Source organism: Trachinotus anak, unplaced genomic scaffold (assembly GCF_046630095.1).
Source record: "Trachinotus anak isolate AG129_WGS33_773 ecotype Australia unplaced genomic scaffold, CSIRO_AGI_Tana_v1 ptg000023l, whole genome shotgun sequence".
NCBI lineage: Eukaryota > Metazoa > Chordata > Actinopteri > Carangiformes > Carangidae > Trachinotus > Trachinotus anak.
Genome location: NW_027273874.1, coordinates 6,523,656 through 6,550,586, shown reverse-complemented (window position 1 = coordinate 6,550,586; position 26,931 = coordinate 6,523,656). Strand labels below are relative to the sequence as shown.

At 40.0% G+C, this 26,931-nt stretch overlaps 1 protein-coding gene across 3 annotated transcripts in view; it reads right to left on the bottom strand.

The window, feature by feature from the left end:
- nhsl2 (NHS-like 2) overlaps positions 1-26,931 on the bottom strand; it is a 131,253-nt gene that overhangs the window by 30,366 nt on the left and 73,956 nt on the right. For all 3 annotated transcript variants that reach the window (XM_071458942.1, XM_071458939.1, XM_071458940.1), the window contains exon 2: positions 8,255-8,500. In XM_071458942.1, coding sequence (XP_071315043.1) covers positions 8,255-8,500 — 246 coding nt within the window. The remainder of the gene's footprint in view (positions 1-8,254; positions 8,501-26,931) is intronic.

Sequence of the window (26,931 nt, the reverse complement as noted above, 5' to 3'; positions counted from 1 at the left end):
TGTGTCTACCATGAAAGTGTATGGTCGTGACCTAGAAGGACAGACTTGGCGGTTTGCAGCCTACTTTATGTTGGTCATGAGAAACTGCAAGGAACGTTCTGATCCAATTATCAGGTCCTCTCTGTACAGGCACAACTTTTGGCTCTAATGCTTGTCAGCTATCCAAGGAGTATTTGCGGATGACTACCTGATGTTTTTTATAGAGAAGTGCACAGAGTGAAAACGGTTTCTAATGAGGGGGAATCACTTTTGTAGTGTGTTCTTTGGTTGGACTTTTGATTTTGACTCATTAACATGAACTAAAGACACTTTGTAAGTGGTATGTTTAACCTGTCCATCTGCCATGGCATCTATCCAGAGAGATGCTGGCGATGGTTGAAGCTGCACAATTATAGTCTAGAATCTGACCTTTTTTAAATTCAGCTCTACAAGCCTGGCGAACTGCAGATATCTCTTGGTAACCACAAAACCTTACATCTTAACATCATCTCCTAATTGGTTTAGATCAGAGATTGAAACATACTTTTTTTTTTGTTCTTTTACCTCATCCTGTGACTTTTACTCCCTATCCTTTTTTCAGTCCCAAGTCATTATCAACATGAGAACCTGGGTAGGAAAAAATAGGAAACAGGACACATTTGTAAATTTTGAAATAATGATGTTGAGGACTGCATTTAGCTCTGGTTTGTGAGAACATAACTGTACATATAGTTCTGACTTGAGCAAATAATCTTACCTTTTGATCCTTTGTTGAAGTTAGTTTTTTCCCTTGGCCAAGATCGAGGACATAAGATGGGCACATGTGCAAGACAAAGTGAACACATCAGGCAAAACTAAATATTCATTGTGTGGACTTCCTCTCCTTCTCCTTTTCCTCAGAAACATGAAGAACGACAAACCAGAATGTATACACTACACTTGGGCCAAGTCCAGAGACCAACTCTGGCCACTGGCTACCTCAAATACTGCTAAATGGAGCTGGACCTCAGCCAGAATTGTCCTGCACCCGTGAAACCCTGCCAAATCTGATAACCATAGATGGACCAGAACCTGCACAACACAGTCAATGTGGTTGGCTACCTCAATTCTGATAAATACATTGCTCCAAACCTGTTATCAGTTTGGGAAAACAGTTGTGCCACAGTCCGTCACAGCGTCCAGTAGGACAGCTGTAGGTTAAGTGCTTTGCTCAAGAACAACCTGACCACATTTGTCAAGCTTTCTGAGCCTTCTACAGATTCAGTCTGGTGACTTTCCATCATGAGTCTGCTCCTCTTACCTTAAGGCCACTGTCACCTCGCTGTCACCCTGTGTTTGATCAGTACCAGGTTCGTTTGAGGTTTTGGCAGGTTGGCTTAAATGCAAATGCCACTGAATCGTCGCATTTAAGCGTGTCACCCTTCAGCCTGTGTTTGAAAAACTTCTCTAAAAGAACCCTGAGGAAAGAAGGAAGACAGACAAGTTTGTCTTGCCTGATTCACAGCAATGTCACTCGAACGATAAACTCTACAAAGAGAGAGACAGAAAAAAGACTAAGCGAGTAAGCCAAACTGAAGCGAAAGGTAATATCTTGTGGTTCAGAAGCGAACGGACAACTAGAACATAAAAGGTCACTCAGTAATAAAAGTTCAAACAATCTATAAATCCTCCAAAAAGGGCTCCCTTCACTTTGAAAGGTACTACTGGCTGTATTTCAATGTGACAACAAGGACTCATCTGAGCTTTTCTGTTCCTGAGCCAAACCTGTCCAAAAATGCTAAACGCCTGCTTTAATTTAATACTGTGTTAACAAATCATTTGCATAAAATTATTGTAAACGGCGTTTAAAATGACATATATAGCATTTGTCAAGTACAGTTAATTGGGGACTGAGTAAATTGAAATGAAACTTAATAAGGAAATGTTTTCAGTCCATTTAAATCAACACATGAAGAAAATGAATGATAGCATTTAAAAGGGTTTGGGTAATTGAGACCTTTAAAAACCGTCTACCACAGCAAGTAATCTGAACTACATAGCTACATCAAGTTTGTCTGATGCTGCAAGAAAGGCTTTAAAATCTTTAATAATGTCAATTATTCAACGGCAATTAATTTATTAAAGTTGAGGTCACAGTTTCAAAAAGGTGAATGTTGGAATGAAATGTTGTTAGATTATAAAATGGAAACTAGACAGTTTCTCCTGCATCAGCGTTCTCCACCCGGTCAATGCTGCACCTGTTCAGTAATGTATATTGACCACGGCAAAACCTCATCAGGCTGCATACATCACAGCAAGCATTGACTCAGACACAATTAAAGGGCTGCTGTGACATTTTATGGTCAAGTTAGTGCAGAGGGGGAAACTTTATCGGATTGTTTGCATCCGAGCTGCCATTGACTCAGACCTTCAATTAAAGGGTTAGTGTGACATTTTAAAGTTCAGTTGGTTATATCCTGCACCTCGCATTGACTGTAGAGAGGTGCAAATAAAATTATTAAAGGATATGGTGAAGACTTTTGATGGTGCTGCAGTCTAATTTCCAGCCTTGAATAAAATAAGAAATAAGAAATGAAAACAGAACAAAGTCTTATCCAGATCTAGACACTATTGACACCATTGACATCTACAATATATATATATATATTCCAGTCTGAAGTGTTAGCTTGTATCAGAGAAACTCCAGTCATAAAAACTAATTAGTTCCACTGAAGGGAGATATTACAATATTTTTTTTAAACAACAGTTTGTTCCAATTTCTTGGCAAGAGGAAAGAGGACAATGCCTGCATGCACACATGCAATGAGGTCCATAAAGAAATGGTTTTCCCAGTTTGGTCTGTGGCCTCAAACCCATCTTTGGGTTAGACTGGACCGCCGACCATGAGCCAGAACTTATCCACCCACCATCAGTGTCGGACCTCACTAATGCTCATGTAGCTGAATGGGAGTAAATCCCGGCAGCCAGGTTCTAAAATCTGGTGAAAAGCCTGTAAACCAGAGGAGTTGATGCTGTTACAGCAGCAGATTAACGCCCATGGTTCTGAAATGAGATATTCAAAAAAAATCCCATACCACATACAGCACTTCTGGCCATGTTGAGTATCTACAAATCACATTAATACCTACAACAAGCTTCTCTCTTTCAAATGTGGATTTATGTAATGGATAACATGCATTCACATGCCGTTATCTCAGGTGCTCTGGCTACAGTGTGACCAGAAAAAGTGTTAATGTGTTTATACCTTTCAAAAACCCTTCGAAGTAGCTCTCAGATATCCTCATTTAAACCAATGAAGACATCTGATTGGACAGATATTCCTACACAGCACGCGGATGTTTTATCAAGAAACCCAGACACTATCATATCCCAAAGTCTTATCCCAAATCAAATAATGATACATTTCAAAACTAGGACATTAATGTGCATGTTAACAACTGTTTGCAGCACTAATATAAGTTTGCAAGAAGCTCAAATTTTTCCAGATGCTTCGCTGTTATCTCTTCACACTGGAGCCACTAACATGTGGTGAATCAGTGGTTCATTAGTGGGAAACATCCTCTGTGTGATTGAAACAAGTGTCATAAGATTGTAGTGAAATTTCTCTGCAAATATGTGCAAATTTGAACAAAACGCAGTTGCCAACACTAGAATAAATGTCACTGAAATATGTCGAGTGTTGAGGTGGTGGTAAAGCATGAATATTTGAGCGCTGCTTAATGGATTGTCGTAAAATTACAGAGCAAATATGTGCAAATAGCCAGTCTCTGACTGGAATGTAATGGATGACACCAGCTACACTTCAAACACAAAGTTCACTCTTAACGTGAAGGAAAAATATGAATATTTTTGCTGTTGATTAATGAAGTGCATGAAAAAAAAATACACAATGCAAATCTGGCTGCTGTTGAATATCTTACCAAAAAAAACAAAACAGTGAATCTGTCTGCAGAGGAGGGAAAACCTTTTATAAATATGCAGGGTCGAGTGCAGAGGAGAAGCAGTGTCGGTTAGGTGCAAACGAAAAAAAAGTGATGTGCAAATCTTCCTATTATCAACCTGTAGCAAATACAATATATCTGCCTTCAGTGGAGCACAATGCTGAACTTTAAATATATAATATATTACTGCCACAGAGCTGCACATGAATATTTCAACACAGCAACCAAAAAAACTTGAGATAATTCTGCAGATCTCGTTGTTGTAAATCTTAATGGAAACACTGGTCATATTGCAGACTGTTGATGTGGACAGATAATATGAGATTGTTGCTATTAATTAAAAGTAAAAATATGTTGGGACAAAACTAAATTTAGTCTTCAGTAGAGGAAATCACTGAGCTTAGTAGGTGCAAGGTATAAAGCTTAAGGCAGCGCTTAAATATTTTTCCTATGATTTATTTGTCAACCAAAATTAAATTATCCACTTTCACTTAATAAAATATTGGTGTAGCTAAGAACATGAACATTAACATTAAATCTCATAAGAAAACATAGAAAATAGAAGTTTCTAAACATATTGGGTGTGATGCTGAATATAAGGATGTATATAAATCTATTAATACTCTACTTAATAATATGAAACCAGGAACATTTTTAAAAAGTTTCAGCCCTACAAGTTAAAGAAGAGTTAAAGTGTTAAAGAATGCTAACTGGCTAACCGAGGCTAATGGTTATGTCCATATGTTTAAAACATTTTCTTTTTGACTCCAACTGTAACTCTTGACCAATGTTTCTCAAAGCTCATTTTGTTTTTCCACTATTTAAAACAACACCACACTTCCCACCCATTCATGAGCTGGCAAAAATCCTCTGGGACTCAAAATGTAGCTGTATAGTTGTGACATCACAAAGTTCCAGAAGTCCTGACGGCTGGTTTTAAGGCTCAGTTTCTGAATACAGGCTGTGAGCATTTCTCTGTGGACTGAGGCTTTGATACGTTTATAGTATTAATATAAAACCTAGACCTGCTTTATAATAATTTTTGTATGATATGAGACCTTTCTTTTTTAAAGGCAATGTGAAAAGAAAAAAAAATATATTTTGTCATTTAGCTTGGAGGACTTGTTGTTGAATGTTGAAATGTCAAAATCAGGATTAGAAAAATGTAATTACTTAATTAAAATGGAAGATTTCCATATCAAATCAAATTTGCTCTTTAAAGTATATTTAAATTTGCACACATGAGGAATCCAATCAGGGGTGAAAGAGACACAACAGTCCATCATATGAGATCCCAGCATGCTAATCATCCTGCGATGGCGTGCTGATGACGAGAGCGAACTCTGGCTGGATTTCACTGTTGCCCACTTAGCAGCAACAGCGAAATAAATCTCGCACAAATCTCGCTGCTGCAGGGAGCCGCATCTCAACAGAAATCGCAGAAGCTCCGTCTAACACCGGAGGACGACAGCCAGCTTCATAAATATGGAGGGCAGAGTGTTGAGGAGCGGGAAGGAGTATGAATATTTTACCGCGCTGAGGCCAGTGGGATGGTGAGGATGGCCAGAGAGAGGGAGTACAGCTGGTTGCTTCAGTGTTATATAACACACACCCAAACAGACACACACACATACACACACAGCACAAGTGGACACTGGTATACAAACTGAAAACATACAGAACACACACAAGGACAAACTGTTCAGTGGGAAGGAGGCCCAACAGCACACACACACACACACACACACACACACAGCATTGAACGCATAAACACAAAGAGACATAAATGAACACAGATGACAGAAAAGATGAATGGCCACACACACATCTCTCTAACACACACACACACACAGTCGTTGCTGTTGTCCACCCACGACTGTATTCATCCATCTTATTTTCATCATACACAAGATGCCACCGTGTCTGAGACAATAACTGGCTTAATACACACATAAATACACACACACACACACTGTATAAAGACATAACAGTGGAGAAAAGGGGAGAAGAGACAGAGAGAGATGTAGGAGGCGACTTGCTGTACTGTATAAGCTGCACACTCAAACATCTCCTCAATCAATACAGTGTGAACTCCTGAGCAGCTACATCATGTTGTTCGGTCCTGTCTTATATAAAACGTTGCTTCCGATCAACAAGTGATGTCGATGAAGTGATTTAAGGGAATTAAAGAACGAAGCTGGTGAGATTTTATATTTTTCTATGAGCCCATGAAAGGATCAAAACCAGCAATTAACTGATCCTGCTAACAAGCCCAGCCAAAGCCTGATTTATCGTATCCCTCCACAAAACCTATGAAAAGTAGGGCTGGGAGACTTTTTTTTCAAAGACTAGAACACGTAGCAAGGCTGTGATTGTTGTGCATTTAAAAAAAAAAAAAACATAAGTTATCCAAATGAGACATGGACTGTCTTCACCAGATGTTTCACTTACATAGAGCATGTCCACTTAACTAATTAGTTTCAGCATCAACGGCGCAGAAAGTGAACGTCTGCTCACTGATTCATCCGCGGCCACTGTTTGAGGCTCTTGACAAGCAATCAGCATGATAGCTACAGATGGCTGGCTAACTAGCATTAGCTACCTAACAGGAAATGGCAGTCAAAGTAAAGTCTGCACGCTGTTAAGTTGACACCCATCGCTTCTTGTCAACAAATACAGTGACTGCAGGTTAGTGTGAAGAGGCTTTTTTTTTTTTTTTGGTCAGTCCATCCCTTTTGTAAGTGTTTTTGCTAGATTCACCAATGGTTAGCCAGAGCATGTTAGCATGTAGTATGAATATTTACAGTAGGTATAAGTCATAGTTTATGGGACTATTGTGACTATTGAGTATACTGTAATGACATAATACAGACTTTTTACACATTGTGTAAAATCAAAAAATCAAATTTATTGAATTCACTCAACAGCCACTGTTATATATATATATATATATATATATATATATATATATATATATATATATATATATATATATATATATATTTTTTTTTTTTTTTTTTTTTTTTGATTCAGTCCCACATGCACTGACCTAAAACTGTCAATACTCACTACAGCACCATTTGTGTATTCATCCGCAGCTGAAAGTAGTCCCCAACAAATGCTCTGTTTACTCCTGTTTGAGTGCTGTTTGTTAAAAACGACGGTGCCCAGCTGTTTTAGGAAATTATGGAGCCTTTTTTGAAGGATATATTTTAGTGAAACTATATATTTGTTATGGATTTTTAAAGCTTCATTAGAAACAGACAGATCAGTAGCTAAGTGTCAAAGACCGGTAAGGAACTTTAAAGATATATGTTCAAAATCAATATCACATAAACACCTAAACCATAAAATGTAATGTTTTAAGATGTTCATTTGTTATTTTATTCCCTCTCTTGGGTGTTTGTTCGAGGTTGTCATGCTCCCATTCAGCTCCCCCCTGTTCATTCAGCTAAAAACCCACTCTGATTGTTTTAATGGAAAGGCCAGGAAAAGAGTAAGACAGCATGAGTCACACAGAGAAAGACAGAGAGAGAGAGAAAGAGAGAGAGAGAAAGAGAGAGAGAGAAAGGAAAACAGAGAGAAACAGTGCTACCTGAGAACAAATGGAAACCTTCGTTCCCTTGGGTGCAAATTTGCATATACACACACACAGGTTGGATACTACAGACAGAGCAGCATCTTCCGTAAACAAGATATTAATATTGAAATGAGAATGACAGCATTCCACCTTAAAAAACAAAAACAAGGCAGAGTTACAACCACTGACTACTAACTCAAATGTCAACATGTTTGTATGAATTCCTCTTTCTACAAACACACACACACACACACACACACACTGCAGGAATATACACACACACACACACACCCAATCACATATATCAACAGTGTCCATAATAACCAAAATCACAAATACTACCTTAAATAACATCGCTGCAAGGTGAAGCCAACACACACCATCAGCAGTGTTCCCATGAGCTAACACACACCCTACAGTACAATATAAACACAAGACAGCAAGGGAAAACACACACACCCTCTCACACAGTATATCTGCATGATAACACACACACACACACACACACACACACATTTAAAGCAGACGATACACACCCATCTAAACGCAGTCCAACGCCACACACACATGTAAACACTTTCCCACCCCTCTCCTCTTCTCCCTCCACGCCTTTTCCCACCCACTCGAAACACAGCACACACACTCGCCCACACACACATACACATACACACACCCACACACACACACAGACACACACACACACACACACTCCATCCATCCAATCCCCCTTCTCTTCCTCTCCATCCATCCTTACCTTGCAGCAGGCTCTGGAGGTTGAGCTGCGCCTGCTGGTGCAGCTCCTCGACACACTCCGGCCTGCTCCACGAGCCGAACACGTTCACGCTCTGTTGCCATGGAGACCTGAAGTGGGCCGCGCCGCCGCTGCTGCTGCTGCTGCCTCCTCCTCCGCCGCCGCCGCTGCTGTGGATGCCGTCGCCGTGGCTGCTGCTGCTGCTGCTGCCGCCGCGCTTGCCGCCCTCAGCCTCTAGACCGCTTGTGGCTGGAGGAAGAGGGAGGAAAGAGAGGAGAGGGAGGAGGGAAAAACGTTGAGAGGAAGTGATGGATGGAGGGAGAAAAGGGGGGAGGCAGGGGGGCAAGAGAGGGGAGAGAGGAAGTGAAATAAGGAGGGAAATAAGATTATTGAGGGTGAAGTGGGAGGGAAAAGGGGGAGAAAAAATAGAGAAGAGAAAGGGAGGAAAAAGGAAAAGAGAAGCATGGAAAGAGGGAAGAAGAAGGGGATGATAGGGAAAAGAAACAGATGAAGGTGGATGGTGGAGGGAGGAGGTGAAAGATGAAAGGAAGGTGGAGAGAAAAGGGAACAAATGAGAGGAGGAAGATAGAAAGAAAAGAAGAAGATGAGAGGTGCAGAAAGAGAATGAAGAGGGGGTAAAGGAGGAGAAAATAAGGGATGGAGGGAGGAGAAAGAGAGAGACAGACAGAGGGAAAAATCACGTAAATAAAAATGTATGAATTTGCATAACTAATACCCAGAGACGTAGATTACATAACCCAGTGTGTTGTCAGGGAGAACAAGGACCGAGGAAGGAAGGAGGGAAGGAGGGAGGGATAGAGGGTGAAAAAAATGAAAGAGGGATTAGGGAGAAATCAAGGGAGGGATGGACAGGGAGAGAGGTAGACTGCAGATTTGGATGGAAAACAGAGAGAAGGAGCGCTTAATTAGGAGGGAAGAGGAGAGGGACGGTCACGGGAGGAGACAGAGAGGGGGAGAAGGAGGGATTAGGGCAGGGAGGTATGAGAGGAAAAAAGAGACAAAGAGGGATTGTGGCATTAGGGAGAGAAAGAAGAACAAGAGTAGGAGGAGGAGGGAAAGAGGGATGACATTTAGAGGGAGGAGAACGGAGGAATGAAGGCAGGAAGGAAGGAGGGAGTTTGTGTGATGTGAGTAAAGAGAAGAAGAGAAAAGGGCTGAAAAAAAAGGGAGGGACGGAAATGTCGGCCCCTGTCACTATCAAACCTCTGACACAAACAGACAATCCAAACAAATCAGCCCGTGTGATCGCAAATGGCCATTCAACGTCGACATGAATGAGGCGTCGCCTTGAATCATCGCTGATGAAATAATTTGACACTTCAAGCAGCTGATAAAACATGACTAACAAACACAGGAAATCCCGAACGTGACAGCCGCCGCTGTCCCACCCGAGCAGCAGGACTCTGACGAGAAGCACGCAAACTTCTGCAGAGATCACACGCACCGTTATTAGTTCTGATGGTCGCCACAGGTGAGAGACAGAACATCAGTCTGTGGTTTATTCTGAGGTAAGAATTACTCATCCCCACTCACCAAACTTAATGTTTATAATGGGCGATTTTGGAAAATCCAGCTTTTTATCTTTAATAATGTAACCAGATTTAATTGCATGACCATTGCCAACAGCTTCACTTTATTCTTCTTTGCACGTGCTAAAAAACCCAGCAAACCACAGCTCAGCTGCAGACACAAATTACACCAGCAGACTATTTTTAAATGTATCTTCCTATAAGAAAGTTTGGTAGCTGAAATGCTTTATGAAGAAAATCTAAACATCGTCGATACAAAAAAAAAAAAAAAAAAAAAAAAAAAAAAATCATGGTTCGATATGGGATGTGATCTCAGGGCATCAAGTGTAAATCAACCAAACAACCAAATACCAGCATTTTTGCACATGTGCTATATGCCCCATTACTCTCTGTTCTGGCATTAGACACAAACTGTGTCCTGCATAGTGGTCCAATATGAATAAAAATCTGGGTAGGAATTATCGTACAGTATCGTATAGAGTGGACTCAAATGATCCCACAATGATTTGTTGCAAACAATCCACATCTCTTAATGTTTTTATATTTCTCCAATAGAATCTATCAAATAAAAGCTAAAATGACACAAAAAGAAAGAGTGTGTTTTACATGCTGGTTTTGTGTTGCACCTGAATAAGCCCTTATCCCAGCTTTGAGAAACCCTGATATACCTGATATACCAGGAAACCTTATCTATGTTTCTGGTCATTCTCTTCCAATGTCGCAAAGGGCTGCCAAGTCAAATGACATAGAACTAAAATTGTGATAACAATAGACACGCTGGTGTAAAGGGAACGAATAATGAAGAGAATGAATTGTTTATCAGAACCAGTGATGAGATGGAGAAGCTAAATTGAGCAGAGTGCTAAAATCAGCGTTCGTCCTCAACTGCTGAGGTCACTCAGAAATGAGTGGCTGAGATGTGGAGATATCAAACTACCCGCGTGCAGATATTGAGAAACAGGTGATGATGAATAACAAGGTTTCTCTGTGGTTCATGCGAACATCTAACCAGAATAAAAGCAGCATCAGAGCACCAATGTGCATGTAGTACTTAATAATGATTTTCTCGTTTGTGCTCCGAGCAGCATTCATATGAGACTGTGCAAGTAAAACAGTTCTAAAAACATATCGACCTCCAGACCAAAGCAGATACAGTAATAACTACCTCTGCAGTTCACTTACTTCTTTAGATAATGAGATTTAAAACATCATTTTTAAAGAAGAATGGAGCAGATCAGAAGTAGGTAGGTCTTTGCCTCTGAGGATGCAGTGCAATTTCATTTTTTCTTCAGGTTTTTTTTCCACACTAAATGATCTTTTACAGCTTCACAGAACACAGAGGACAAAAATAAAGCCAGGGTGATCTGCCCTTTGGTTGAGGCAGATTGTCCTGTGACAGAAATGTCAAGTTCCTGCTGCAGACAATACACTATGTGACACTGAAGCACCAACTACTGCTCAACTAAACACCACATACAAAATATAAATCTCAACTCCAACATGTGTGTGGGAAGTATCTCCGAGGGGAAATGCGTGGAAAAATCTCTTGATTTGAGCGGTTCAAATTTACAGAATACTCAGACGGACATACAGTCGGCTATTCTGCAGCCAATCCACCGGCACTATCACGTCTTGTTTGCTCTGAAGCTGCCGTCTCCTCTCACAAAACCCACCGTACTGTAAGGAATCACAATTTCACCCTCCCAGCTACCGGCTTCATCTTCCTAAGCTGCTTTCACACAATCGACTCCCACCAGAGAGAGCCACTGTTTATGATACAGAAGTGCACGTCAGTTAGCATCAGCTGCACAGAGGAGAACTAAGGCGATCATGCATGATTTATAACGTACTCTAGAATAGACATACACTATAATCTCACCATGGAGCCTATGCTATTCCACTTATTTCATTTGGAGCCTTAAATACATTCATTTTGAATATGTCTGCCTCTTTTTGTGTTGGCATTGTTTCTCTCTGAAGCTAGTCTGTGTTTGCTGGATGCACGTAATGTGTGGTGGGTGTCGCTGCGAGCCAAATATCCCATTAGGGAACTTGAGTTTGAAGTGGAGGCTCACCCAGCAGATTATAATCCTTTTTTTTTTTTACATTTTTCAGGCTGTAGTATTTCAAGCAGGGAAACAAACCTCTGCACAAACTCACCTACTGTACTCTATGTGTTGTGAGTATTTCTATATGTCCTGTATGCAAAATATCTTCCAACATAAAGTAACTTTTAGGTGTTGTTAGCATCTAAAAATGTACTGACATATATTAAAAACAGTATTATGGGCATAAAATTAAAGCCAATTATAGTACCTCAAGACCTACAGATAACTTAAATCAACCTTAGTTTTTAAGATTTGATTTGTGTTTTTGAAATACTTGATTCAAATTATTCAAAGATGGGGAAGATTGCTACGTCATAAACTTTATGGACGTTTGGTTATTTCATCACCTTAGTTCTTTATGGTTTAAAGAGCTGAAATGAGTTGTATACCATGTAAAAATTACATTAAATCACATATTGTGTTTAGGACTAGAGAGTGAAACTCCCAAAAAATTTTCAAACTCAGCACCATAATTTTGGTATCTGGAATACAAGTTGTAACCTTTGAGATATACTTGGAGAATATGAGAAATGAGAAGCTGCAGACAGATGTTATGTTACAGTGGAAGAAAAGTGATGTGGGATTGAGTGCGCACAAAAAACATCTTTTCAAATACTGGCTTCAATAAAAAAAAAAGGACAAACTCTCAAGATCGCTCAGAGCGGAGTAAGTCCCCAAACAAGGAACTGAAAAATTAAAACGTTCCAGCCTTTGTAAAAGAAAAGCACTTCTGGTTTCTTACAGCTACACAAAAACAGCGTTAGCTGATGATGTGGTCGGGAGAGTTATTTTAAGATGGACAAGATTTCTTTTACAACATAACTTTTCTGTGGTGGCTGTTCAGTTGTTTTAGATGGATATTTAGATCCAATTAATTTTAATTTAACTCATTTGTAATAAATGCCTGAGGGTGCGCTTTAATGTGATTTTAGCTACTAAGCTAACGCAGTTGGTCAAAAGTGCTAACCAAGTGCGATTGGTGGTGCCAAACTCCCCAAAGTCACAGTTAGAAACATCAAAGCTGTTGTTTATATGTATGTTTATAAGATATATCTTAAATATCAATTAATATTAAGACAGTGGTACTTCCATACTACTCAAGACCGCATTCTTGAAACTAACTTGATTTTATAATTGGAATAAAAGTGACATAAATTGCCTTTTGCCATTAAGCATGAGACTTCGGAATTTTGTGCAGGTCTGTGATTTGTGTGTCAGTTATCAAAACGTGTACTGCCATAGATTGAAGGACATAAATAGCTACTGTAGCGTCACAGTTACTAAATCAAATATGGTTTTTTTTGAAGATGTGGGACTTGAAAAAGTTAAATATGTGATCTAGTGTGGGTGAGTGTGCCTGTGTGTGTTTGTGAGCGTTAGGTAATACGTGCTACACTCACACAAGCCTCAGGAGTTTCTGAAAATGTGGCACAAATTACTGTTAATGCATGATCTAGAGAGACAAAGAGAGAGAGGGGGAGAGAGTGTTAACTACCTTAGTTGCCGTAATACCTATGAGACATCACTGCTACTGCAACTGTGTGCTAAGTATTTCTCACTGCTCTCGCTGCACATCAGCACAGTGAGGAGTCATCATCAAGCCTCGAGGAATTCAGGTACAAACCCAAAACACAGCACCGCCGCTGTAGTGCAATGGTGCATCATACAGAACCATTAAAACCAGCAGGAATTCACGCAAAACTGGACATCAGCAGGACCGTAGGAAATAAAAGGACCAGCCTGTGGATTGTTGGTTGTATTGTTCTCTGTATTACTCTACCCTCACAGTGGGTTTCTCCTCATCTGCTGTGACAGCTACAAGACATAAGAAGAAGACAACCTGTCACCTGATTCAAGACCATGAAAGACACAGCCTGTCATGAGAGCACAAAAGAACAAATCCTGTCACCTCATGAGAGAGAATTTAAAGTACAGTGGCCAAAATGTGGCGATCATGGAGCAGGTTCTGAGGAAAAGTGCTGCTTTTCAGTGACGTTGTTGCTCAGCCTGGGAAATAATAATTACATTTTGTAGAGCAATTTCAAAGTGTCTGGTTTTGCTCTGCTGGCTGGCTAACGTTTGCTAGCTAGATATGTAGCCAGCACGTTATCTACTCTTACAGTGCTGTTCCTGTCATAACCTACATATTTTAACTCAAGCTATCGTACCTCTTAAGATCACACTAGAAACATAACAAAAACAAATGAGCAGTCTTTCCAGAAGCTAAAAAGGTAGCTGTGTTCATGACGAGATACAGTGACATGCTAAGTTATCACTTGGTGAAAAGAACCACAGGCCATTTCAACAAAATGTTGACAGAATGGCCCCCACATTGAAATAAAATCCAATATTAGGAATAATAAAATCAATTCAGTTAATTTTACAGGATGTATCTGGTTTCACTTAGCAAAAACGACTACAGAAGAAGCTAATTGAGGCTGTTTATCTGATGTTAGCGCTAGACTTAACAACCTTGGAGTAATGCAAGAACGTTCCAGAAAGGCATAAAAAGCTGTGTTTTTCCCGTTCTTCCCTTTTTTCCCTTCCCTTTTCCCGAAATTGTGTGAACTTAGCATTAGTGCTAGCAGTCTGAAGCTAAAAAGTTTAAGCTAACCCGTAGACACCAGCTAAGCTAAAACAATAGCACACATTGCTGAGAAGGCACTGGCATCAGCAATCCGGCCAGTTTTTGATAAATATTGTGAATTGCTTCATTTATTGCCAAAGTTGAATAACTACGTTTCATGTATGCTATCATGCTATTGCAGTGCAGGCTAAGGGAAATCTTCTTTTCTATTGTGGATGCTAACTTTGCCTCATATTATTTCCTTGTTGTGTTTTATTGCTTATTTAACCACAAATGGTCTTTATATCAACTGCTCTTCTTTGTAAATTAGCTAAAGATAGGATAACGTAAGGCAGTCGCACTGTAAAGTCTGAGCCACAGTTACTAGATTGTAGGGTAAAATAATAGAGATGGCACACAATTACTACCCATCTAAAGCTGTTTGATGAGGGTTTAAATTTAATAAACGTATCTCCAGAGCAAACTGAACCCATAAACGTGGCACTGGCATTAGCATAATTTAAACAGGCCTAACTAACAAACAGCCACAGGGGAATATTTTCCAAGATTCAAATCAAATCTGAGTTTTGAGCGGTGTTTTCTCAGCTTCCTAAATGATATTTTCCATTTCAAGAAAACAGTAAAAACCAAAAATTACGACACCTAATAGACAGACCACTAAAAAAATAAAGTTGTTTTGAGGATAGCAGGGAACTTAACCTTTGTTTGACCAAGTTGTACACGTTTGATCATATAAAGACGATTAAGGTTAAAGCCACAGTAATTACTGATGTTTTTAAAACAGAAATAACATTGGTTTGGTTGTTTTTTCATAGTCATTGCATCTGAGGAATATTTTGACCGCAATTGGCTTTCAAATCTGATGGCACAGACTGTTTTGGCGGGTACAGATGAGAGAGAGAGGAGCCTCTGCAGTTCACAATTAATTCTTGATTAAAAGTTGAGCAGGAGTCAAACACACTCAGTCTCAGCATCTACACAGAGCACATTCAGTCCTCCTCAGCGGAGACGTCACTCTTTTTCCCTTCCTCCCTTATGTAACCACGGTGACATGAAAAGGAAAGAAGATGGAGAGATTGGGTGGAGGAGAGACACAAGCCTCTGGGCATCACTGGGCAGATTTAGAAAAAAAAGAGACAGAAACTCGATCTCCACAGTCCTTTTGAGGAAAGGGAAAAGATGGTTCAGGACAGAAATGGATTCCAGTGACAGTAGGCAGTACATGCGCGTCAAAAAGGGTCGAAGAGAGATTATTTTTATTTAAAAAATAAACTTTTTGCATGTTTAAAATTTTAAAAATCAGTGAGACGCAGTTACAAAAACATCTATATAAAAAAAAGGGGTAAATAGTGGATCGTGAAAATACCATCAGCACCATTGATCAATTTACCACTTTACTTTCAGTGACTAAAACAATCTCCCACTTTTTACGTTTTTCTACATTAACTTTTTCTGATGATTCACATACACAGATGTTTTTCAAAGTCTGTCCCACTTGTAATAATTGCTTACCTCTAACCAGAAACAGTTACACTAATAAAACAAAGATATCACAGCTGCTGCACTTGTACTTCCTTACAGACATGTATGTGAAAATATCTGTGCTGCAGGTTTTAGATTTATTTGAATGCAGCCTATAAAGAGTCAAAGTCACACAGTAGCTTCTTTTACAATGGATCTTGCTGAAAACAGACACCATTAGAATGAACAACACTACATCTCACAAGTCATTAAAGTCAAGTAAAGTGTTTTAATCTAGCCTGATCTGTATTACCTGGATGACACAGCAGAACCAAACTCCTAAGTATCTGCATCTGCACAGTGGGACTCAAACCTGACAGAAACCTCGCAGCAGAAACACCTGAATGTATTTCTCAAATGCAAAGGGATGAGTGTGGATCATTACTGGTGTGGGTGACAGACCTGAACCCGCACTGACCTCCTCTATCATTAACCCCGGCTGAGAGAGGAAGAGGAAAACAGAGAGGTGAGAGAAACACCCAGCGTTATACTTCCAGCTGACATACAGAAAACACCCGAGTGGTATTTTCACTGCGCCCACTCTCTCAACAGAGAGAGATGGCACACACACACACACACACACACACACACACACACACACACAAATACACCCGCATCCTCACGAACTGCTCTATCTCCAACACATTCAGGCGTGAAAAAGTTTGACAGTCCATACTGTATTTGTGTCCATACAAACACGCTCGCCGGAAAATGCAGAAAATAGCCTAAAAGTTTCACAATACACCCACAATGCACCGATACACACACATTCACACACAAGACAGATGCATTAGCGAGGTGTTGTGCGAAGATATTTTTCTCTCAGGCCTATCACTAATTCATTCCCCTCAGTGTGCGTTGGAGTGTCAGCAGGGACGACACAGATTTAGACAAGCTGTTATCACCGGACACACACACACACACACACAGAAGGATGAATGGGTAAGCACAAGTTATCCATTGCTCATATTCTGTCATTTTATCGCCCACATACTGGCGTGGATTTCATCGAAGCGTGATAAAAATACATCTATGTATCTTTCACACACCCCTGAGGAAATGTAGTGTGGTTGATAGGTCTAGACACTGGGCCACACACCAAGTAGGCTACTGACTTGTGTGTGTGTGCACTTGTACTTGCTACATAGTAAGGTCCAAAAAAAGTATTTTACCAACAGAGTGAGGACATTTTGGGAAAGTGAGGACATTTTGGCCGGTCCTCACCTTTTGAAACACCTTCAAATCACATTTTGAGGGATAAGGCTTGTTTTTAGGGTTAGGGTTAGGTTTAGGGTTAGGCACTCAGTTGTGATGGTTAAGGTTAGGGTAAGGGGCTAGGGAATGCATTATGTCAATGAGTGTCCTCACAAGGATAGAAGTACAAGTATGCATGTGTGTAATTGTGAATGACAGGCTTATGAGCGACTGTTAGCATTAGCTTGGTGCTCAGCAGACTCATTTATGTCCATCTTAAATAAGACTGTCACTGCAGACTGACTGAAAAGCCTGGCTAAAACAAAGTGTGTGTGTGTGTGTGTGTGTGTGTGTGTGTGTGTGTGTGTGTGTGTGTGTGTGTGTGTGTGTGTGTGTGTGTGTGTGTGTGTGCAGGCCTTTGTGTTTTCTCCCAGTTAATAAAAGCCATGCAGTAAACTAGATTTACTGTCCACACTGAGACCCGAACCGAACGTTAGCCATCCCTCTGGGTGTCGTTATCGAAATGAAGCAGGCTTTCTGAGCAGCGACATTATCTGCACTGATGTTTGTTGTTACTCAGTTGCAACAACAAAGGTCACTGTGGATAATATACCTGACCTCTGAGTCTTTTTGCTATCAAGGTAATAAAGAACCAGAGCTTATACAGAAATCACCTGCTCAAAACAAATCCCACAGGTTTGAGTAAAGCTGGGCACTGAACCTCAATACTTGGTACCAACTAGGTATCAGAAAGACCAAGTATGAAAGTAAGTGAGTAAATTTGTACTGTAATTTACTTAAATCATAATTTTGGCAATTGTATTTTATTTACAACATTTAACCTTTAAGAACGAGGTTTCTTCATAGACAGTGAGAAATAGTTTTGCTTCTGATATGGAAAATTTTTTGTCAGCAGTATCCAAAAAACTAAAAATGTTACCCAGCTACAGGTTTAAAGAAGCTATTTGCTAGCATTGGCTATGTAGCATTAGCAAAATATACAAAAAATTACATGTGATCCCAGTGAAAGAATATTTCAGTTTCTTGACATTTTAGTCCTGGTTTGGTCCAATATTTACTGGTGTTTTCGGCTTGGTTTGGTCAAGTATTCCAGATGTATTTGTCATTTTCATCTTTCTAGCTGTTCCAGTGTTTTTATCAAACATTTGTTACCTTTTGTTCACCTCCATTTCTTACTAGGAATATAGCATCTAATCAACTTGTGTGACTTTGTTACAGATTGCATGTTAATACCACGCACAAAGGCCTACGATTTACCTTAATTTGAGTACCATTGTAAAAGCTAAACCACATATCCCACCCTTACTCCACCACTCTTCTTCAATAAGTCCATCTTCCAATCATCTGTGGTTGAGTTTCTGTAAAAGTTTTGGTGCTTTTTTTTGTTTCAGCAGGGTTTTGTGCAAGGTTGACATTTTAGACTTTACACTGGCAGTGTGCTTGGCTGTTAACCTTCTTTCTGCCTTGCTGGAAAAATTTTAGTTCATAGGAAACTCCTCTGTCATATTCACCATCTTTGACACTTTACAGAGCTGGCTCATAATGAGGTCCTGCAAATCACTTACTAACACCTTTGGTGGCCCACAAAGGACAGCCACATTCATGTATCCCTGTTCAACAATTCAGAGTGAAATAAAAAAACATGGGTTCTACTGATCATTAAGGTCTCTTTTATCTTCTAATTTTTAATTTCACAGGTTTTCCAATTAAGAAAAAATAAATTTTCCCCTCAAGTGCCCATTAACTTTTAACCATGCAGGAAGGACATTTTTTAGTGAAATACGGAGTCCCAACTGTGGTTGACGACAATATCTGAGATTATTAAGGAAGCTCTGGGCAAACAAGGCTGGTACTTAATGTGCCCTCTGGTCCAAACACAACCATCAATGTTCTATCATAACAAGTCAGATTCTGTCTAAGTGGATAAATTGAGTGTGCACATGTGTTCCAGTGTTACACATCTAATTCACTAAGTAGATCTGTGTGCATGTGTGTTTATGGGTGTGTTTGTGTATGCGTGCATGCATGTGCAGCCTCTGACTGCTGCAGCCGGTTGTTTCATCGTGGCTCAGTGCTGCCCTCTGCAGGGGAAGCAAGTATAAAACACAGACAATGGCAGAAAGGAAACCACAAACTGGATCAAGTATTTATGAGTTTCTGTAAAGCGGCAGGACAAACTCTATTAAATTATATTCCTATTTCTAATCTAGTCTTACAGTTCTTGAGCCAAAGAAACATCAGAGTTAAAACTACACTTAGGATTGAAGCAGTGAAAAATACCAATTTATAATTAGTGGAATTTGACTGCAGAGTTTAAATGTTTATGCCACTATTACATACAGTATACTCATTTCTTTAAATCAAGGGGTTTGTTTACTTTTCAAGGCATTAATGACATCCACACTGTGCAGTTACACTCAAGACTTTTTAAGGATCTGTGACTCCAGATGCAGCAGATGTTTTCAATTATACATTAAGCAGCACATTCACAAACACACAATATACAATCCGATAGTTACTGCTGCATCTACTTCAGTAATAACCAGGGCATATGAAGCTGACAGGAATACAAATTAATGGTGTTTTTATGAGCTTTACCTACTTGAAATTGGAGCTGAAATTATTCAGCACGTATTTCAAGCCTCTAAAATGTGAATATTTACTTGTTTTCTTATCATTCTATGATATAAATGGTATGTCTTTGGATTACGGACTACTGATCAGACAAAACAAGCAATTGCAAGACATCACTTAAGGGACTCTGGGAAATGCTGACGTACATTTCTTAATATTTTCTGACATTTTATGGACCAAAAAAACTATTATTCAATAACTGTCCTACTTTGAATTAGTGTAGATACAAGAAACAAAACAAAAAGCTGGTAAAAAGAACTTCTTACTGATTTTACTGTATGTAGATACTGAAAAGTCCTCACACTAAAAATAGCATGCACGTAATATGCATGGGGAATAAACAACATTAAAATAATTAGCATTATTGCATAACATTGACATCAAATAAGGCTGGTAATATTCTGTATTCTGTTTTTTCTATTGTTGAAAAATCCAAACCAACAATAACTTGATTCCACTAACAAGTACGGTGATGTATCTCATCCCCTTGTGCCATAAAGCTCCATTATTGTCCAATTATTTGACAATATTTTTATTATCTATTAAAAATTAATCAGTCACACTGTTGCATTTAGTGTCATGTTTCTTCACCATGAACACACACTGTAGTTTATTTTGATTTAATCTCACATACACTGTTCCGCTGCTGTAAATATTCACTAATGAAATAAAATGTGTATTGATTCGCTGCAGAAAATAGTCTCACAATAAAGGCGCTATTTCCTCAAGTTTGAGTCATGTTGGCTAAAAACTGCAGTGCCCACCCATTTTAGCCTCATAAAAAGTAATAAAATTAGATGTTTATGACTTGTATTTAAAGATTTATACCCTAGTAGGAGCTAATGTATCAAGGGTGCTAAGAAATTGCTGGTTTTGGCTAAGTTTCGCCATCTTTATCCTTTAATATTTCATTGGTCTAAGAGGGGTGCATCAGAATTTACTTGGCAAGCCAGAAATGTAAACAACTTAATACATCATTATGCATTGAGATCAATAAGTGTTTTCTGATTAAATAGCACAATTTGTGTGTCTTCTTACATCTCATCACAACCGTGAATATCACCAAATATAAAACAAAACCAAGAATCTGACAATTACAGATCTAATTTTGCACTTGTATCAGCTTGATGAATATTTTGAGAGATGGTTTATTAAGGGATGGGTGTGTCTGTGGCATCTCGAGCAACCCAAGACTAATGCAATCACAGAAATACAGTTCCTCAATCAATACACATGCACGCTCACTAAAAGGGTGTATATTCCTCAGCCCTACACCGAGACCTGGCTGTCTGCAGTGATTAGACGCTGGAAGTAATTTATAGTGACATGAGCCACAATTTATCCTCGCTCTCCCTCCTTTCACTCGTTTATCCTCCTTCTCCGTCTTTCTCTAAACCACTTTCCTTCTTCCCTCCTCTCTCTTTTCATGTCTCGCTTGATTTCATCCGTTATTCCCTAAATCAAGCAGAGTTCTTCCTCTCCACTTTACTCTTCTCTCACTCTGTCATTTCCTTCCCGTCTCTCTGTTTTATCACTCACCCAGAGCTTTCCATCCTCTCCCTCTTTCTTCCTCTGTCATATCTCCTTCATTACACACACACAAGATGGGGTGCAAGCGAGAGGGTGGAGTAATGGAAATGACTTTAATGAGGAAGTGTGTATGTGTGTGTGTGTTTATGTGTGTAGTTGTGTGTTTATGTGTAATCACAGGACTAATCCACCTGGCTCAGCCAACATGGTGAATAAGCTCGACTGAAGTGTGCACAAACAAAACAGTCGGCATGCTAAATGGCCATTTTGTGTTTGTGTGTGTGTGTGTGTGTGTATGTGTAATCATAGTAAGCGTGTGTATGCAAATGTACCATCCAAAAAAGACAAATCACTGAATGCACATACTGATTTCATCCTCTCTCCTCTCTGCAGGATAAGTGTGTACTTACGTGTGTGTGTGTGTGTGTGTGTGTGTGTGTGTGTGTGTGTGTGTGTGTGTGTATGTGTGTGTCTGCGTGTGCGTGTCGGTCTGGGCCTAATTGAAGACCTGGATGCGTTCAGCCATGTTTGCTAACAGGAACAAAGATCCAATTTTATGCTAATTACTGACGCAGAGATTTGCGTCACTTTGATTCTGATGGTTAGTCGGACAAGCAGATAGTTAACATGACTCACTACTGGGCACGCATGCACATGCACACACACACACACACACACACACACACACACACACACACACACACACACACACACACACACACACAGAAATACACACACAAACACACACACACACACACACAAATACACACACAAACACACACACACACACCACACACTAGCTTTGTCTCTTAAAAAAAAAATGCCACATGGAGACAATGTCTGTATTTTTGGAATTAATAACCATTATTTTCAATACACACTGCTCTTATTATGCCACGGTTGCCATGGATACAGTCTAATCAGCCTGGCGGGAAAACTGCAGTGACACATGAGATTCACAAACACACACAGAAACAGGTGCACATACACAACACGCACACACGCAGTTGCATGAGCAGGAATTACGAAGCATTTCTTTATATTCAACAGACTCTAAATGTCACATGCATGTGTGTGTGTGTGTGTGTGTGTATATGTTTGTGTGTGTCTGTGTGTGTGTGAGATTGTGTTTGCAAATGTGTATTTAAATCAATTTAATCAATCATTTCTGGATTATGGGTTTTGTAGGCCAAATCTAATGCGTAAAAACTTCAACTGCTGCTTTGTTGAAATTTTGTGACAAAAGTCTTTTCAATAATGATTTTATTCGCAGATGTGAACTTATTCAAGCCCAGAAAATATCAAACGGTGTTTCATAAGAAATGCATTCCCTTGGGGGGTCTCTAATGTGACATTTCAACCTCCACTGGGCCCCTAAATGCTCCACTAAAACCACATTTAATTAAATGAAGTTCTGTTAGTGTGTGCAGGTATTCACAGCAGGATGATTGTTTCCAGGGTTTTAATCCTTTAAGTAAAAAAATGACTTTATCAAAACATAATGGGACAGTTAACTGAATAAAAATTGGTACTGGATTTAATAAAAGGCTGATATCAACATCTGCCTATACATTACATAGACAGTGTGCAAAACTACAATATTAATCTTATAACATGCTGTTATTGTAGCTGGTGTGATTTTTAGAGGGAGGCTGGGCTGCAGCTCTGAGAGCATCCTTAAAAGTACCTCTCGGATCAGAGTCATTGATGCGCTCAGACCTGCTGAGTCCAGCTGATCAATATCAAACTTTGGATAAAGGCGTCCAGCTGGTGATTGTCAAACTAACACATCCCCATGTGGCTGTGACCTATTCCATCTGACCTTACCTTTACCAGTTTTAGAAAACAACCCCCCCCCCCCCCCCTCCCCCCAGCGTTACGACGTGCAGCTCGTATTGATTACCACAAAATGAACATGTGATGCTCAATCATTGTCATCATCTCAGCTGAATCAGAGCCCGTCTCCCCTGACGATCAATTTACAGCATGTGTGGCCTTTGTTGTGATGCACAACCTGCTCTTTTGGCTCAAAGGTTGATGTTTTCACACCACTTCAACACAACAAGTCGATTCTTTGTTTGGATCCACGGTGGAGCTCGAAGCAACTTCACCTCTGCTCTCTGCCCCTTTTACATAACTTAAATACATCAAAATGTTGCAGTGTCAAGTTCAGTCTCAGCATCTCTACACTGGCTGGGGTGAATGATTTGGGAAGGGTAATATTTGTGTTGCATTTTCACAATTTAAAATAATAGCAATAATAATCATTAAAAACTGATGTGATTTTTGCTGTGGTCTGCACCAAACATGTTCCCTTACATCTGTAATACCACAGTTCTTCATTTAAAATTTACCTTAGATTTTGATATTTTATAATATTTTGATTCATTTTTCAACCCTATATGGCACACACCTATCTGACAGGCAAGCTAGGGTGTGAGCCTGGTGCTTGTGGTAACATTCACATCCACAGTATGACGCAAACAATGAATACAAAGTCGAAAAAATGCTGAAAATGCACTAAAACAAAAACTAATCAGAAAGGTGCAGGACAGTTATTCATTTTTCATGAAGGCTCCTAATATAAGATGTGGGTATAACATTTCTTTACGAGGTGTCAGCAGAATCTGCAGGACTCTGAGTCCCTGCAGATACAGACTGAACTGTCGCAGACATGCAAATTTCAAACCTCAGTCCTGCTCAGCCCTAATTCAACAATTACTGTTCCCTTGAGCAAGGCAGTTAAGGCATGAGGGGACTTATTTAGTAGATGCAGTCGCACTTAGCTGCCCCCCAGGAGTGAAAAAGTGCAACTATATAAATGCAAAGCAGGCTGCTGTGAGTTCCACATATGCATAAATAACACTTTAAATACAGGCTGCTACAGTAAACAAATCCAGATTGGTTAAATCTGCTGAATATGGTGCGGAATATCTAATACCCAATGATCTAATAAGCAATCGTGCCAATGACTGAGTCATAATCATTAAAAACAAATACTGCTGAGCTTCAATCAGCTGTGAGATCCATCCTAAAAGAGGAAGAGGATGGTTTCAGACAGTCGAGTTAAAAAGCAGGATTCCTAATCTTTGATGTCACTTTCTGCAGCTGCTCCGCTGGCTGCGTACGAGCATCTGACTCTGTGTTATTCGAGCTCCCCGACCCAAATATGAGCTTTATCTTAATTTGTAGCTCGTCTGCTGAACTACAAAATCCCTCCAGATCCCCTTAAAACTCTCCTTCAGTGATAATCTCTCATCATTTAAGTCAAAATGGGGTCAGCAGCGGCATCGGCGGCGCCGGCGGCGGCGGCAGTGGGCCCGGCTCACAGATACTTTATGCTTCACAGTCATGTAAACTGTTTAAAGGTGCTGTGTGGAATAGTTTACTACAACAAATTAGTAACACTTTAATGCCAAGGCACAGCTGCGATTACCACATAAACGAGATCCAGCCCTGCAGCCATTAGACTGCACACTTTACACTGTGACACAACAGGTCTGGACCACACCTCTATTAGCCCTTCGACTAACTAATATTATTTTAGCCTTTAGAAAAAAGGACAAAGGGCCACTTTTCTTTATGGTAAACTTAACTGTTTATGTTGATTATCCACTGCGGATGCATGGTTTATATTTATGTTCAAAGTTTCCTGTCATCTCATATTTACACCATCTCTGACTTTAAACTTTATTGTTCAGCTGTCAAATTACAGCGATTCAATTCGATTCAGTATTGATTCAGTTCAAGATATTTCTGTTACAATACCGATCGACAGGTTCGACTAACATCTCACCAGGGTACGTTGCTAACGTACCCTGGTGAACCAGCTTCTTCGTCTATCAGCTTGTTCTGCCACATCTTGCATTTGGCTTTGCTTTTGTGCAGCTCTTCACTGTCTTCACAGTCATATAAATCCGAAATCCAACCGTGCAGCTGCCTTTAGACTCGTGCTTTCAGCGGCCATGTTTTTGTCTCACACGTGACCAGATCTCGTTGCACGAGAAAGGGTGGACAAGCGAGCTTCACACATCCGCAGGAGACTGTAACAGGCATATGTTAAAAGGTTTATCTCTGGATTTTATGAATCGATATTGGATTGTTCAGATTCTTTTTTCAACCCAGTCCTGTGTCAAATGTACAACTGCAGCAAACCAGATCGAACCCAAACAGGTTTTGGTTTTCACGTAAAAGTCAGAAAAACCCATGGCCACGACAATACTCTGACCTGAACCCAGGGAGTTCACCAGGACTAAGAAGACCTCTCCTGAACCTCTCCCGAAAAACAAAACCCCTAGAAAATATGATGTTTTTTAAAATGAAAATACAAAGCTATAGTAAGTGTCCTTTTATTCATTTTAAATCAAAAAGCTTGTTTTTAAGCCAAAACGGACCAGAAGTCATCAAAGTGGTTGAAAACCGGAGGGTCTGGACTCTTAAAGTACAAATGAGCAACCTCACTTTGCTGAAGAAGACCATCAGATCCGGTCAAAAGTTCACTTCAGTTCATTTTATTTTTCAGCTTTTCACCCGTAGCTGCACTTACACACTTTTTACTCTGAACCTGAATCTTGAATCTTTGTATTTTTTTGTCTATTTAAGTACGGACTCCTGCCAAATGTGTCAGCAGTGGCCTTTTGCTTTTACCTTTGATCCTGAAATGAACATTTGTCCTTTTCTTTTGTAGAATATGAACAAATGGAGGTGAACAGATTTTTCTTCAGTTTCACTCTCGCTCTCAGCTGTGACTGTAACGCTCTCTCCTAACTCAGGTTCAGATGGTGATGATGAACTATGTGTCACTTTTCTGACTGCAGCTGTAAATTCACTGAATTCACGGAGCGTGCATTCACACACACACACACAGACACACATTCACTGATTATTTATCACAGTGATTGATAACACACACACACACACTGCAGAATCACTGGGCAGGACCTACAAGGCTGACTCAGCAGCTTCTGCCAGAGGTCATGCAGTTTGTTTGTGTGCGTGTGTGTGCGTGTGTGTGTGTGTGTGTGTGTGTGTGTGTGTGTGTGCACGTGAGAAACAAGGGGAGACTTTGTATATCTGTATGTGTCCCTTCTCTCGCCCCAGAGGAAAAGACTGCAGCAAACAGACAGGAAGTGATGTTACAGGTCTTCCAAGGTTGATGGCAAACACACAAACACACACACACACACACACACACACACACACACACACACACACACACACACACACTCTCATTCACAGCCTTCTCTCTGCCAAGGTCTCTCTCTGTGACCTTTTGACCCCATCGGCAGTGGTCAGTGCACACTCGTCCTGCTGTAGTTCATCAATCTTCCTTTATCACTTTGTCTCACACACACACACACACACACACACACACACACACACACACATACACTGACCCTGTAGCAAATACACATTCCCTGGAACACAGATGGTCCAAGGTGTACTGTACACAGACACACACACACTCAGAACAGCTGTCAACACGGATCTCAGCAGAAAACATCTGCAAAATTAACCCTGTTACACAAGTTTCAA